The 17462-nt window shown below is 36.2% G+C and overlaps 2 protein-coding genes across 3 annotated transcripts in view; one reads left to right on the top strand and one right to left on the bottom strand.

The window, feature by feature from the left end:
• Positions 1 to 6567: 6567 nt before the first annotated feature.
• On the bottom strand, positions 6568 to 8313 carry LOC141346004 (P2Y purinoceptor 2-like). Its single transcript, XM_073850926.1, has one exon. The coding sequence runs from the start codon at positions 8305 to 8307 to the stop codon at positions 7300 to 7302; it is 1008 nt and encodes a 335-aa protein (XP_073707027.1). The 5' UTR covers positions 8308 to 8313; the 3' UTR covers positions 6568 to 7299.
• An 8154-nt stretch (positions 8314 to 16467) lies between these two features.
• The window catches only part of LOC141345229 (F-BAR and double SH3 domains protein 2), a 140105-nt gene continuing 139110 nt past the window's right edge, over positions 16468 to 17462 (top strand). For both annotated transcript variants that reach the window (XM_073850117.1, XM_073850116.1), the window contains exon 1: positions 16468 to 16633. In XM_073850117.1, coding sequence (XP_073706218.1) covers positions 16613 to 16633 — 21 coding nt within the window. In that variant the 5' untranslated portion in view covers positions 16468 to 16612. The remainder of the gene's footprint in view (positions 16634 to 17462) is intronic.

Below are 17462 nucleotides of genomic sequence, written 5' to 3'. Positions count from 1 at the left end.
CTTATTCTGACAATTATTAAAATAGATAAAGAATAAGTGAGCTTATTCAATTCTATAGTGTTTTAAATGAGTAAAAAACTTTCACTCACAAATGGGCAAAATCTAGGATAGTGGCAAATTAAAAAAATGTAGAATTGCTACTAATTAGTATTTGGCGTGAAAGTAATTTGTCTTTTTAATATGTCATAAATAGATTTTTGTTGTAAATAACCCTGACAAGATGAATGACACTTTAGTGGGTGTCTTCTGTAAAATAAGGAAAAATGTATGCTATTAAATTAAACAGAAATTATTATTATTATTATTTTTTAAACAGTAAATAGTTTTACGCCTAAAAAAGTATATTTGATGTAGTCTCCAATTTACTGCTATAGAAATTTACCTGATGACTTCGCTCCTGTAAAACCGGGAAATGTGAAAAAGGTCCATTGACATTTAAATTTACCTCATGAGAAGTAAGTATTTATTTTAATGGGAGGATGGGCACTGCACATTGTTAACATATTAACATTGAATATTAAGAGAATACTAACTTTGGCTGCTGGTCGCACAATGCATTTTTGAACTAGTTCACCCAAAAATGAAACTTCTGTCATTATTTACTTACCCTCATGTTGTTCCAAACACAAGACCTTCATTGGTCTTTGGAACACAAATTAAGTTATTTTTGATGAAATCCGAGAGCTCTCTGAACCTCCATAGGCCTACCGTGTTCAAGGCCAAGAAGGTCTTTGGAACGACATGAGGGTGAGTAATTAATGACAGAATTTTCATTTTTAGGTCCTTGTGTTTTTATGTAACTGAATTTAAAAAAATATGACCAGTGAGTCTCAAACACCATCGTTTCCTCCTTCTTATATAAATCTGGTGTTTGCAAAAGACCACTGAAAAAGAGGCTAATCCTAACATAACAGCGACTATTACGTAAGAGACGCGATCATTAATAGTTATGCCCCCAACATTTGCATAGCCCAATCATCAGATGACCTTCAGATAGGCTAATGGCGAAAAAAACCCAAAGCGAGGACAATAGCGAAAATGCCAGATCACAGGAATAAATGTAATGTTCCAGGTTGTGCAGGAGATGTTAAGTGCAGGGATGGTTGGTGTCTGTAACTTACTCAGAAAGGCAAGGAAAACAAATAAGGTGAGCCACTAAAGGGACATGGTTAGTTTACTGCTAGCGACAGCCTGTTACATTGCAGTACATAAGATTTTACTTACCATATAAATGGAGAGATGACTGCGCGGATGATGGCAAATGATTTACAGATCCTGAGCATCACTAACAAGCATCCAAACTTATGTGGTAAGTACTGCCACTGTAGTATAACTTTACACAGAGCGCATGCGATCACAAAAGTGAAAGTAAAATGATCGTGCATTCAAAATGGCAGTTTCAATGAACCGCATATTAATAGCGGCTCGCGCTCCGTGATTAAATATATATTTTCCTCCATGTGCCAGCTACTGAATGAGCTGCTCTGTGAAACAGCCAATCAGAGCAGAGCTCATCATTATTATTCATGAACCTTGAAAATAAGGTAATAACATACCATTTCATTCTAGGGACAAATCCTAGGGTTGTAAATGGACCTGTAAAACTGTTTCTGGGGAATTTTTGCCCTTCCTATGAAAAATACCTTCTATGTAGATATCAGAGAACAATTTAAAACATTGTATCAATGCATTCTATGGCACCTTTAAAGGGATGGTTCGGAGTAGACTACAAATGGCGACACGTCGACGTCACTTCCCTGGTTTGAAAAAAGCACGTAAAAGTCCTCCTACTATATCTGTGTGCATGTCAACTTGTAGGAGGACTTTTACGTGCTTTTTTCAAACCAGGGAAGTGACGTCGACGTGTCGCCATTTGTAGTTTTTGAGACTAGTAGGGATCGGCTAAAACGTGTTTTTAAAACACTCATGGTGGACTTACAAATGTTCTGATGCAGCGTTTTGTGAGTACATAACCTATTTACACTACTGTACAAGTTTGGTAAGATTACTTGCACGTTTAGTGGTGCAATTTACGAGATACATCACATGTACCATTCACTCCTGTAACAAGCAATTCGAAAAACTCTAATATCTCCATAAATGTTTGACTAAGGTAAAAAAAACTTCGGATGGGGTATTTACATGGGCTTCGGAGTGCATAGCAATGAAGTCAATTCTACTCCGAACCATCCCTTTAAGGAACGAAAGCTAAAAGATACATTTGTATACCTTATTTATCTCCAAACTGTACATATTAGTACCTTTTAAAAGGATACATCCCAGTGATAGTTCTTTACCTTTATTTCTGCGAGTTGAGGATGGAAAGTGATATTGTGATTACACCTTAAAGGGGTTCTATTACGCTTTTTCACTTTTTGAATTTTAGCCAGTGTGTGGTGTGTATGGAATAAAAACAAAGTTACAAATCTCGAAGTCCACTCCAAAGGGAGATATTTTGATAAAAAATAAATCCCTTTTCAAGAACTACAACAAACGGCTCCTTTGGACTACAGAGTTTGTTTTTCAGATGCTATGATGTTACAACGCAGTCCATTAGAATATCATTCAAATAAGTCCCGCCTACGGAAATTTGAATTGTTGGCAGGTGTGAAGGGATGAGGTGGGGGATTAGTGTAACTTTAGGAATGTAGCATGGACAGCTGCTTCCGGGATGCTTCAGCGAGCTGCAGGATAGCTCATAGAAACCCAAGCATTAACTGAAGTGTCCGCAAACTGCTCTGGTAGCCGCGCAGTTGATGTGTGCGGTATAGAAGGTCGAAACACGTGGAGCTGTAGCTGATGTAAACACAAGCATTGACTAGAGTGACGATCATCGGTGTCCGCGTCAGAGCCACGCCATAGATGTGTGCAGTGTGTGGTAAGAGACTTATTCTCTATACAGTGTAGATCGATTCACTAGCCTTATGCTGGAGCTGGTTTCGGGCATGTAAATAATTAAATAAATTAACACCATAATGATAATATCATGTATTGGCAATCTCGCGGGCTGACGATAGGACCAACACTGCTGTAGCGTATTATTTACTCACCCTCCATGCATCTTAGATGTATATAACTTCCTTCTTTCAGACGAATGCAATCAGAGTTATTTTAAAATTATCCTGGCACTCTCAAGCTTTAGAATGGCATAGACTGGTGTTTCTCATAGTCAATCCATAATAAAAAGTGCCTCACATGGCTCTGGAGGGGTCAGTAAAAGCCTCCTTTAGCGATCCAATTTTTTTTTAAAGAAAAATATCCATATTTAAAATGTAAGAATCAGTTGTACAAAGAACTTGCTGCTTTGGGAAGGGGCGTGGCAGGACCAAAATGCCATCTAAGCTGTTTGCCAATCACAACGCAGTGGGACTGCTAACCAATCACAACACATTTCGTTTTTCGGAAGACGGACCTTCATCAAACCCAGAACTAATCGAGCCCTTTGTGTCAGCCTGGGGAGAAAGCTATTGTAATAATGTCAATTATATGAAAAATAATGTGTTTTTTGAACCACCAAGCATGAGAACATGTTCTAGTACACCCCCGAAACAAAATAAAGACTTTGTAAAAGAGCAATTTCCCAAGAAAACATTTGGTTTGAAACATTTCGATTAGAGGCAGAAAAACAGTTTAAGAAACACCTAAAATGACATAATAAATTGCCAGTTTTTTTTTATTGAGACAAGTTAGTGCAAACCAGAAACACAACAAAAATGTCAACATGCGCTTAAACCAAAGTAGCTAATTTATTTAAACTTCACCCTTATACAACTATCTAATAGGATTTCCATCTTTTAAAAAGTGCAGGTTTAGCACACAGTACTGCTACTGAAAGATCAAAATGACAGCGATTGACCTGAAAAGGAAAACCATAGAATACACGAAAAGTTCACATTTTAGTTCATGTGGTTTAAATTAGAATTGTTTCGAATGACGTAATGCGTCCGAGTTCAGTGTTCAGTGAAAGCACTGGTGATATGCAGGCCTCCAGGGCTACTTATTTACATACAGTAGTTAGTCTATTTATTTGAGTAATTTGATCATTTACCTGTATTCATTAATAGCTAATTTATTTATCAGGTTTTCGTATTAATCAAAGATTTACTCTTTTTTTTTTTCTCGAAAACTAAAAACATGTCTTGCCCTGCAAAGCAACATGTATTCGACCAAGTATAGCCTAGTGATTAACTTTATGTGCAGCCTACATCCATTTTTTACGTACTGTACATAAAGGTTTTTTTTGTCTGATATCACTGAAATGAATATAAAACTATAAATCACATGCCCCATAAGTAGTTTAAACACTTTAGCCATCTTAACAATGAATTGTGTTCAACTTCTCTGTTACCATTAGTGTAACTGTAGATTCATCTATTGACATATTACAGTTTTCCCTGATTCAGCAATATTGTGCTGTTTAAAGTTAACCCAGTGTTATTTTAATTTTATTTATATGTGATCCTGGACCACAAAACCTGTCTTAAGTAGCATGTGTATATTTGTAGCGATAGCCTAAAATACACTGTATAGGTCAAAATGATTGTTTTTTTTTTCGTTTATGCCAAAAATCAGGATATTAAGTAAAGAGCATGTTCCATGAATATATTTAGTAAATTTCCTACTGTAAATATATTAAAACATAATATTTGATTAGTAATATGCATTGCTAAGAACTTCATTTTGACAATATTGAACCCTCAAATTCCATAATTTCAAATAGTTGTATCTCGGCCAAATATAAATCTCAATTTGAAAATTGTGACCCTTATGACTAGTTTTGTGATCCAGGGTCAAATGTGACCCTGTACCACAAAACCAGTCATAAGTGTAAATTTGTCAAAACTGAGATTCTTACGTCATCTGAAAGCTGAGTAAAAAAGCTTTCCATTGATATATTGTTTGAAAACCTGGAATCTGAGGGTGCAAAAAAATCTAAATATTGAGAAAATCACCTTTAAAGTTGTCCAAATGAAGTTCTTAGAAATGCATATTACTAATCAAAAATTAAGTTTTCATATATTTATGGTAGAAAATTTGCAAAATATCTTCATGGAACATGATCTTTACTTAAAGGAACACTCCACTTTATTTGGAAATAGGCTCATTCTCCAACTCCCCCCGAGTTAATAAGTTGAGTTTTACCGTTTTGAAATCCATTCAGCCGTTCTCCTGTTCTGGCGATATCACTTTTAGCATAGCTTAGCATAGATCATTGAATCCTATTAGACCAATAGCATCACGTTCAAAAATGACCAACGAGTTTCCATATTTGTCCTATTTAATACTTGACTCTTCTGTAGTTATATTGTGTGCTAAGACCGGTGGAAATGCAAAGCTGCGATTTTCTAGGCCGATAAGATTAGGAACTACACTCTCATTCCGGCGTAATAGTCAAGGAAGTTTGCTGCCGTAATATGGACGCAGCAGGCGGAGTAATACCACGCAGCACATGTGCAAATGCTAAACTAGCTGGGAACTCATTTCTGATAATACTCCGCCTGCTTCGGCCATATTACTGCAGCAAACTTCCTTGACTATTACGCCGGAATGGAAGTGTAGTTCCTAATCTTATCAGCCTAGAAACTCGCAGCTTTGCATTTCCACCGGTCTTAGTACACGATATAACTACAGAAGAGTCAAGTTTTAAATACAACAAATATGGAAACTCGTTGGTCATTTTTGAACGCGATGCTATTGGTCTAATAGGATTCAATGATCTATGCTAAGCTATGCTAAAAGTGATATCGCCAGAACAGGAGAACGGCTGAATGGATTTCAAAACGGTAAAAATCAACTTATTAACTCGGGGGGAGTTGGAGAATGAGCCTATTTCCAAAAAAAGTGGAGTGTTCCTTTAATATCCGAATGATTTTTTGGCATAAAAGAAAAATCAATCATTTAGACCCATACAATGTATTTTTGGCTATTGCTACAAATCCCGTGATGCTTATGACTGATTTTGTGGTCCAGGGTCACAAAAATATAAAATTTTAATATATTTTGAATTAGTTCTTGTTTTATATTTCCAGTTTTTATTTGAGTTTAAGTCTTTAAATATTTCTATTCAGCTTTTAAACATTTAGTATAATTTGAAAATTTCCATTTAAGTTTTTAAAGTTTTGCATCTAATATTTATATTTCATTTCAGCTTTATTTCATTTAATGATTTTTGTAGATTTAGTTTCAGTTTTAGTTTTGCTTAACAATAACAAAACTGGCATGACTCCCTGATCTCATCAAAGGCATGTAAAGACATCTCTAACTGATTTCATGCCCTGGAACAACATCCTGGAACTGAACCAAATTCTAGTTTACTAACTAAATGCTGTTGTGTTGATACTAACCGTCCTGACACACCTTTTCATAAACACTTAATTAGCCTATATTCCCATGAATCTTACAAGGTTCCAAAACAAAGAGTTTGGTACCTTCACCACCAGAAAAGAACACAGCACGTTCTCTGGTCAAAGAGCACACACACACACACACACACACACACACACACACACACACACACACATATACATATATATATATATATATATATATATATATATATATATATATATATATATATATACAGGGGTTGGACAATGAAACTGAAACACCTGGTTTTAGACCACAGTTAGTATGGTGTTGGGCCTCCTTTTGTGGCCAATAGAGCATTTCATCTTTGGAATGACAAATACAAGTCCTGCACAGTAGCCAAAGGCATTTTGAGCCATTCTCCTCTTGCAGATCAGGGGTCAGGTCACTACATGATACTGGTGTAGGAAAATGTTATCTGACTCGCTCCTCCAAAACACCCCAAAGTGGCACAATAATATTCAGATCTGGTGACTATGCAGGCCATGGGAGATGTCCAACTTCACTTTCATGTTCATCAAACCACTCTGTCACCTGTCTTGCTGTGTGTACTGGTGCATTATCATCCTGATACATGGCACCACCTTCAGAGTACAATGTCTGAACCATTGGGTGCACATAGTCAACCTTCACACCTGTTCTTACTGGTGGAATGTGCAATCAGTGAAGATTGGCCACCAGGCTGCAAAAATATAGCCATGAAACCTCCAACATTATATTGGCCAGTGTTTCAGTTTCATTGTCCAACCCCTGTATATAGCAATATTGTCCTTCACATTCTATAAAGCGTCCTTTGGAAGGGTCACAAGGTCCTTCTATTTATACAACTCCAAATGGTTCCTTATTAGGAGCTCCCTTGAGAGTGTTAATTTCATCAACATTCATCATGGGTCATTTCCCTGAGTGAGAGATTTTTGTTGTCCCTCAAGCATCTTATAAAGAGGTTGACGGTGATTTCCTATTTTCAGATTTTGATTTGCTTTTCTTCTTCCTAATGCTGCTTCTGAAGCCTTGTCCTGCCATGAAGTAAAGGATGGGGTCGATGCAGCTGTTTGCGCTGGCCAGAGGTCGTGTAACCTTGTAGGCCATGCTGGCCGTCTCCAGCATCTTGCAGCTCACATGTTTGTCCAAGTAACGGAAGGTGTAGTATATACTGCGGGTCACGTGAAAAGGCAAAAAGCACAGCATGAAAGCCAAAAGCACAATAATGATCATCTTCACCGACTTTTGTTTAAAGCGTTGTGACATTGTACCTCCACCAATACCAGGTTCCTGAAGTTTCTTCACCATCAAGCCGTTGCAGACCAGCACTACCCCAAACGGTAAGACAAAAAGCAAAAGCATCACCACTGAGCTGTAGACAATAAAGTCATTGAAGAGTTCTTTGCTTGTGGTGTCAAAGCAAACCGTAGATTGTGGTGTCACACCACCGTTATTGTTCATTCTGGAGAAATAAAGAATCGGTGTCTGTAAGGTGAGAATGATCATCCATATTCCTACAGAAATCAAACGAGCGCGGCGGCCGTTCATCCAGGATAAAGAACGCACCGGATGACAGACGCCTAAAAAGCGGTGCAGACTGATGCAGCTGAGGAAGAGGATGCTTCCGTAGAGGTTTGTGTAGAAGAGAAAGCGAATCAGCTTACACATCAGCTCCCCGAACGGCCAGTCGTTCTTATCGGCGTAGTAGTAGATGAGGAACGGCAGGGTGAGGATGTAGAGCGTGTCACAGACGTTGAGGTTGATCATGTAGATGGTGCTGGGCTTCCAGTGTTTGGTTCGGAACAATATGACGTACATGGCTGTGATGTTCAACCCCAGACCAAACACAAACACCAGAGTGTAACTCACCGGGAGGAGAATGTACTTGAAGTTCTCTTCTATCTTACAGTTATATTGAGCGCTGATGTTGGTTGTGGTTGTGTTGTTGAAAAAAGCCATTCTGATCCAGATCTGTCAGAGGAAAAGACAATGAAATCAATTATATCTGAGGAATGGGATATGAGATTCAGGACTGAGGGGACAAAATATATAAATTAGATACATTTGAAGTTAAAAGTTTACCATGCAGAATCTACAAAATGTTCATTATTTTACTAAAATAAGAGGGATCATACAAAATGCATGTTATTTTTTATTTAGTACTGACCCGAATAAGACAAGAATTTATAAAAATGACCCTGTTCAAAAGTTTACATACACTCAATACTGTTTCGTTACCTGAATAATCCACAGCTGTGTTTTTTTGTTAAGTGATAGTTGTTTATGAGTCCCTTGTTTGTTCTGAACATTTAAACTGTCTTCTGTTCTTTAGAAAAGTCCTTCTGGTCCCACAGAGGATTTGGTTTTCCAGCATTTTTGTGCATTTGAACCCTTTCCAGCAATGATTGTATGATTTTGAGATTTATCTTTTCACACTGAGGACAACTGAGGGACTCATATGCAACTATTACAGAAGGGTGAAACACTCACTGATGCTTCTGAAGGAAAAACAATGTATTAAGAGCCGGGGGTGAAAACTTTTGAACAGAATGAGGTTGTGTAAATTTTTCGTATTTTGCCTAAATATCATATTTTTTTCATTTAGTACTGGCCTTCAGACGCGACAGAAGATACTTACATGTTTCCCACAAGACAAAATAAGTAAAATTTACCCTAATATTCATATTCAAAAGTTTTCACCCCCTAGTTCTTAGTGCATAATTTATCCTTCTGGAGCATCAGTGAGCGTTTGAATCTTCTATGTATTTCAAAATCATACAGTCATTATTGGGAGGGATTGAAATACACAAAAATGCTAAAAAAAAAAAAAAAAACTAAGAATCTGTGGGACCTGAAGATTTTTTCTGAAGAACAGCAGGTAGTTTAACTGTTCAGGATAAACCAGGGACTCATGAACAACTATCACTTAACAAAAAAAAAAAAAAAAAAACAGCTGTGGATTATTCAGGTAACAGCACAGTATTAAGAACCAAGTGTATGTAAACTTTTTAACGGGGTCATTTTTAGAAATTCAACTATTATTTTCTCTTGTGGACTATATGTTAATGTCTTTAATGTGAAAAATCTTATTCATGTCAGTACTAAATAGAAAATAGCATGTATTTTGTATGATCCCTCTTATTTTGCTAAAATAATTAACTTTTCGCAGATTCTGCAAGATGTATGTAAACTTCTGACTTCCAACTGTATATAAAATTTGGCTAGCTATCAAACAAACTTGGTTAATGCATGCATTAGCTACTGCTGCATATATCAGCATGCAAGAGTTTCTTAAATTTTGTTGTTAACTGTTTCCAGTTGCATTTCCACAAGTATTTTCAGTTGTTTTTCAAACCTCAATACAGAAATGAGCTTTTAAAGTAGCACTAAATGTTTGTTTTGGTCGTCAAAAGCCCTTTATAGTGCTTTCATTAATGACACAGACCAGCACATATCGATCAGTGCACTGGATAAAGCCATAAAGTAGTTGGAAACTACTCTCACTAAGAATTTCCTCAGAACTTGGTCCAATGTTTGTTATAGATTATATCTGCTTCTAATGACATTTAATGTGACTCACACTATTGAACAAAGCTATTAGATATCTTGACAGATTTATGTTAAACGGATTATGAATGCTTGAATGCATTCTTTTTTACAGACAAGCTTAATAAACAAACGAAATGATAAAAATGTGTAATGCATTTTATCAGGGCCGGCCCGTGGCATAGGCAGTATAGGCAAATGCTAAGGGCGCCGTACATCCAGGGGGAAAAAAAGAAAAAAGTGTAACTTTCACTATTCTTAAAATTGGTTGGTATTATGACTTCAGAAAAGAATAAACCCACATTAATTTAACTGCAAAGCCTACTAAGTAGTAGTAGTAGTAGTAGTAATAATATAGCCTACTTGCCTAAGACGCCCCCCCCCCCCTCCAAATAATCAGACTTTACCTGAAAGTAAGGAAAGTAGCTCGTGGGCGTGGTCACATTAAAAATAATTAGATAAGATTGAGAAACTGAATATCTACATCATGCATGTATCTCTAGATATTTAATTTATATTATTTCATTTTATTTTATTCTTTGCTGCAAGAAAAACCTGGAGAGTAAAGCTGTAGCAGGTTATGTGAGATTGAGGAGGTGATGGTGTAGTTTTTAAGTTAAGGCAGTACCAAAAACACCACTAGAGGTCTTTGTAAAATCATCTTTTTTTTTTTTTTTTTTTTTTTTTTTTTATCTATCATAAAGTAGAGGGCTCCTGCAGGTCCTTAAAAACTCCTCAATTTAGTTGTATCAAATTTAAGGCCATAAAAAGTTTTAAATATGTTAAATAGTATAAGAAATGTATTAATTATAATTTAGGAGGTTTTACATTTACATACATTACATAGGGCTGGATTAAACTTCAAAAGGCAATGTCATTGAATAAATATGCGCGCTGCAGGTTTCAAAGTCAAAACGCTGCAAGCATGTGTTTATATGAATGTATCTGAAGGGAACCGACTGTCCTCAGAAACGTGTCATTTGCATTTTAATTTTAATGCCTGATAAAACAGCGTTAATGCCATAGATATATATACCTATGGTTAATGCTGCTTTGTGTTCAGCCGTTCCTATGGAAACCGCAATATTTCATCGCTCCGAAAGCGCCCCCTTGTGACAGAGAATGAATTTTTATTTCCATATTTTTTTCAGCTGTTTATGGTCAAATGAGTGCAATTATCGACCCATGTTTTATGCAGCAAACACACAGAGTTGTAAATGTGAAAGAAGTTAATGTGCCTTCTAAAAATATAAACAATTAAGACAGTAATATTTATGTTTTAAATAAATATAATAAATTATATACTCGATTAATCCCTTTTAATGGTATAAAGGCTGAAATGCCATTGTATAAAATATTTTGTTTTTGTGTGAACCTGTATCTGCATTATAAATCATGCCATTTTATGGCTTAATATTCTACCGTACATTGTCCAATCCCACTCATACTGTGCTCATTTTACTTGTGCAGCTCTTAAAAAGGGTCATAAATTGCCTTAAATTGACATTTAAAAATTCTGCAGATACACTAAATAGTGAAATAAAATTCCTTCCTTGATATTTGTTTATATTTGTGTATTGAAAACATTTTTGATTGACATTTAGACTCCTGATCTGATTTTTTATATTTAAAAAAAAAAAAGTTTTTTTTTTTTTTTTTTTTTTTTGGGCTAGTTAAATTAATTTTCGGTCTACCAAAATCTGAAGAGTATCTGCCCGAAGGGCTACCAGAGATTTTGAAATTTTGCGAGCCCTGAAATCCTTGCATTTTTTTGTGCCTACTCATTTCTTTAATATCTTATTTTGCACAGTGCGGTATTTATATTGTATTTATAAGTTAATGTCACTTGTTCACACTTTTTATTTTGGGAGTATTTAAATCTAATACTTTATGTAAGCTATATTGTATTTCATATGTTCAGTTCATTTTTTTTGTATTTGCTTCTTTAATTCTTTCTAAGTATTTTGAATGTGCAATTGCTTTATTTAAATAAAAGAATGTCCAAGACAAAGCTATTAGTATATGTACACTAGCAGTGGAATTTACTGCGATGCGACGGGGCGCCACCTGAAATCTTGCCTAGGGCCTAGGGCCTAGGGCCTGCATTTTATACTTATGTTAAAGAACCATCATTTACGCATGCAATATTAAAAGTAACTCACACAGACCTTTCAGTGTTTCCTTCAGCAGTGTAACCAACAGTTGTGCCTTCTTTCCGTTTGCATACCTACACAGACCTGCTTTACCTCTCTACATATATCCACTGTGGGTGTGCTTACAGTACATGCCTCAGCCTGCTCTCATAGGCCACGTTATCAGCCAATAATATGTCAGTCATTCTGGAAGTCTCACATAACATGACTGCACTGAGGGAGGTTTATAACAGTCCCTTTAAAGGAGTAGTTCACCTAGAAATTAAAATGTGCTCAAGATGTGTCACCCTCAGGCCATCCAAGATGTAGATGAGTTTGTTTTTTCATCAGATTTGGAGAAATGTAGAATTACGTAACTTGCTCACCAAAGGATCCTCTGTAGTGAATGGGTGCCATCAGAATGAGAGTCAAAAAAGCTTATAAAAACATTACAATAATCCACACCACTCCAGTCCATCAATTAATTCCTTATAATGTGAAAAGCTACATGTTTGTAAAAAACAAAGGCATCATTAAGTTGGTTTTAACTTCAAACTGTTGCTTCCTCCAGGAACAAAGTCAATCTCCTATTGTCCTCACACATCAAAATCCACCCATATATTTGTTTAGAGCTGTTTTGGACTGTTTTAGCTTGTAAACAGTGCTTCATCTGTGCATATTTCTCTCCTAATTCAGACAAGACCACTTTTTCACTGGAGAAATCATTAATATGGATAGAGGACTCATACTTTTGGCCAAAAGCAATGTTTTAAAGTTCAAAACATACTAATGATGGATTTGTTTCTCACAAACATGCAGATTTTGGTTTCACATGCTGTTAATTGATGGTCTGGAGTGGTGTGGATTACTTGTGGATTATTGTGATGTTTTTATCAGCTGTTTAGACTCTCATTCTGATGGCACCCATTCACTACAGAGGATCCATTGGTGAGAAAGTGATGTAATGCTAAATTTCTCCAACTCTGTTCTCACAAAGAAACAAACTCATCTACATCTTGGATCTTTTACCTCATAAAATTGTTGTTATTAATGCCATATTTCCTGTAACCAAGATTATTTTAGAGTTCCGGATGGTTGCGCCTGCCTAGTCATTTCAGCATAACTCTATTAAGTTTAAGTCAATGTTGACTCATAAAAGTCAATGTTGATTCATATGATGATACAAAGTCGAAGTCATCTACATCTTGGATGACCTGAGGGTGGGTGCGTTTTTAGCTGATTTTCATTTTTGGCTGTTTCTTTTAAGGTTACAACCGAAATTACATCTGTATATCAAGATTATGTTTCAGTAATCTTTTTCAACTCAATAATACTGAAAACAACAACAACAACAACAAAAAACACCATTGCTTTGCATTATAACATGTTTCTGAATAGTGCCCTTGGCGAGAACCCTGCAGAGTCTGGCAAAGGAGAAAGGCGTATGCTAATTATCAATAATTAACATCTAGGCCAAAAGCACAGTGAAGAGAATTTCACACAGCCTGAAGGAAACTGGAAATGCATTCGTTCATGGAATATACAGTATGTTCTAATATATATATATATATATATATGTATACTTTCTTTGAAAATGGATTCTTGGAATTGTGCTCTTGGTCGGTCTATTTTAAATTACACTTTTTTGTTATGTTATGTTTATGTTCTTCCAATACACTCTTAAAAATAAAGTTGCTTTAAAAGGTTCCATAGAAGCACCATTTTTTGGTTTCACAAAGACCCATTCAGTCAAAGGTTCTTTAAAGAACCATCTCTTTCTTACCTTTTTATAATCTGAAGAACCTTCTTTCGCCACAAAGAAGCTTTTATGAAACAGAAAGGTTCTTCAGATGAAGGTTTTTTATGAAACCATTTAAACAAAAAAGGTTCTTCTATGGCATGGTGAAGCACCTTTATTTTTAAGAGTGTACTGTATATATTATCTAAAGTAGTCAGGCTGACTTTATATAACTTAAAACTGAAGTTTAGATGTTAACACATGAAGCCTATTGATTGGTGTACACTTCAAATACAACTGACAAAACTTAATGAAAATGGAAAACCACAGAAACACAGTAAACCTTTGTACTGACCTGTTCCTCTCAGGTTGAATTCATCTGAGACCTTCACAGTTTCAATACAAGACTAAACCGGCTTCATCAGATTTGCTTGAGGTCCGTCATCTTTCCTCTGCAACTTTGTTAATGTGAAGGAAAGAAAGAACGTCTAGGTGTTCGATTGCTGTCTGACTTGACTCACAATACTGCATTAATTATTACCCTAAGTAAGCAAAGTTATGAACCTGAGCTAAACTTTATGTGGTCAGTCGAATGTTTGGACACACTTGACTGAATATATGTTCCTCATGATCTTAAAAACCTCTTTTATTATTATAATTTGAAATTTCATTTTTATTTTTTAATAAAAACATTGGAACAGATTGTGAGGAAGATCAGTCACCAAGTGTGGAGGATACAACCATAGAGAAAGTTTTCAAAAGATGCTTTAAAAGCATCATGAAGTTGGTTGATGTCCAAAGTAAGCAGAGCTGAAATGTAGACAAAGAAGAAGCTCAAATATAAGAGAGATTTCATTTGTGTCACATGTTTTGATCATTATATAATTCCCAGACTTCCCCTGGTTAGTTTTCATTACTCAAACATGTGGAAAATAGACTAAGAATAACTGAGTAGTAGTTTTGACTGCCCTTTAAAGGCATATTCTTTCTTTTCACTACTTTCTTCTCTTGTGACAACTAGCCCTGGCATAGTAAGATAATTTTACGTTGTGGGAAAAAAGTCTAAAGAATAAAATCACTGTCTGTTAGAAATTATTAAGAGGTTCATCATGGTAATGAAGTCCATTTTTATGAGATTCTTAGATCTGATTATTGTTATGCATGATTGTGTAATGTCCAGTGAATTTGTATAGAATTTTATATGATCTACAGTTGAGGTCAAAAGTGTTTTTTTTTGTTTGTTTGTTTAGTGATAGTTGTTCATGAGTTCCTTGTTTGCCCTGAACAGTTAAACTGCCTGCTGTTCTTCAGAAAAACTCCACAAATTCTTTTGGTTTTTCAGCATTTTTGTGTATTTGAACCCTTTCCAACAATGACTGTATGATTTTGAGATCTATATTTTCACACTGAGGACAACTGAGGGAATCATATGCAACTATTACAGAAGGTTCAAACACTCTCTGATGCTCCAGAAGGAAAAACAAAACTTTTGAACAGAATGAGGATGTGTACATTTTTCTTATTTTGCCTAAATATATTTTTTTCTGCCCTTCAGAAGCTACAGAAGATAAATGTTTCACACAAGACAAAATCAGTTAAATTTAACCTGATCTTCAAATTCAAGAAGTTTTCAACCCTGGCTCTTAATGCATTGTGTTTCCTTCTGGAGCATCAGAGCATTTAAACTGTAATACTTCTGTAATAGGTGCATATGAGTCCCTCAGTTGTCCTCAGAGTAAAAAGATGGATCTCAAAATCATACAATCACTGTTGGAAAGGGTTCAAATACACAAAACTGCTGAAAAACCAAAGAATTTGTGGGACCTGAAGGATTTTTCTGAAGAACAGCAGGTAGTTTAACTGTTCAGGACAAGCAAGGAACTCATGAACAACTGTTACTTAACAAAAAAACACATATGTGTTCATGTATAAACATACTTTATGTAAAATATCTTATTCAAATCAGTAGTAAATACAAAATAACACTCATTTTGTATGATCCCTCTTATTTTGCTAAAATAGTTAACGTTTTGTAGATTCTGCAAGGTGTATGTAAACTTTTGACCTCAACTGTACATTGCAAATGCTGTTTCTCCTTGTTAGACTCAAGTTTCAGGACCTTTATAACACCAAGTCATAAAGTCGAGTCTAGAATTCCAAGAAAAATCATGTTATTAGAAGGTGTTGCCTCATGTTCAGCCCTGCAGATAGTGGCTTTATATGTCGGAGTTACAGATGTCTCCGTTTACTTAGACATTCGACATTGTCTAATTATTTCATACCTCTTGTCAGATGCAAATCGAAATGTGTTTTGTTTTCATCCTCTGGATAAATAATAACTCAGATTGCGCAATGCACTAACCTTACTATAGCCAAGGAATAGCTTATGAATATTAACGAACTTCTTTAGCCCTTGGCGCAATGTCGAACTGTCCAATCACATAACGTTATTAATATTCAAATAACCAGCTGACCGTTGGCCACGCACTCACGATAGCCAATCAGCTTCGCGTAGTGACCGAACGTCCCGTTACGTAATTAATATTCATGAGCTACGCCTTCCCCGTAGTAGGGTTCGTACAGCGGGGTTCGGTGTGTCCGGTCCGGGGCGCTGTTGGGCTGGATTTCACGGTTGGAGACTCATCTTTGGAGGCATATTCTCTCTTTCATTACTTTCTCCCCTGATCCGCAGTGTTTGTTGAGCGTCTGCCCGACTGGACCTGCTTCATCATGGCCGTCTGAATTCAGATCCGAATCCCAGTCTGATCCCCTTTTCTCAATCATCAACCCCCATTGCTCTGGGAATCATTTCTTTGGGATTTTACTTCATTTGTGCCAATGTTCAAACATGCAGCCTCCGCCAAGAAAGGTAAGAAACCAGCGTTGGAACAGCGTGCTTTTTTTTTTATGTGATTTGTTACATTGTCCCGAAGTTGCAACTTTGTATCCAGCCGCGGTTTGTTTTGAAACAATGTATCCGTTTTTATTTGTAACGGAAACAATGTATCAAGAGTTTTCTCGAGCGGTTCTGTTTTACTGTTGTTTTTAAAGCAGCAGCGGTTGTGCATAACCCCGAAATTCAACAGATATTTTCTAGTGTTTAAGGCTGGTTTCCTCTCAGATAACGGTTAAACCATGCATCCACGAGAGTCGATTGTGTGTGTTTTTACTCAGATTAGACCGAATCTCCACGCTTTTGTCAAAAAGACGGATCACTGATTATTATTCTCACGCTAAAGTCTGACATTGTGTTACACATCGTGCTTAAACGTGTCCTAATGTCATGCACATGTCTGAAAAAATGAGATTCATATACCCTACAGAAAGATGTTTTACTGTCTCTCAGAGGTGACAGCAGAGGTGTTGGGTTTCAAACTCATGTCCTACAGGCTGTATGGAGGAATGTGAAATTACCACGCAAAACCTTTGTATTCCTATCATTCCGCGCACATTTATGCATTTTAATCGTCAAAGCATTGCATCAGAGTGTAAAATCCTTAAAGGTGACGTCTGACTTTTTGCAATTGCTTTGTCTTGTGAAGAGGAGGAAGGCAGATAGCATGTAGCACACGTTTCCCCCTCACAATAACGATGCTATTTTCGCTAAACGATGTTTTAAAATGCAAATGTTAAACAAAGATGCGTTTGCTTTGGTCGTTGTCATTTTCTGATACGCTGATAGTGTTTTCTTTCCTTTG

This window comes from Garra rufa, chromosome 11 (assembly GCF_049309525.1).
Source record: "Garra rufa chromosome 11, GarRuf1.0, whole genome shotgun sequence".
NCBI classification, from domain to species: Eukaryota; Metazoa; Chordata; class Actinopteri; order Cypriniformes; family Cyprinidae; genus Garra; species Garra rufa.
The sequence above is the reverse complement of the archived record's forward strand: the minus strand, read 5'-3'. Positions and strand labels throughout refer to the sequence as shown.

Coding starts and splice junctions, on each gene's coding strand:
- LOC141346004 (XM_073850926.1), bottom strand. CDS start 8,307: ATGGCTTTTTTCAACAACACAACCACAACCAACATCAGCGCTCAATAT.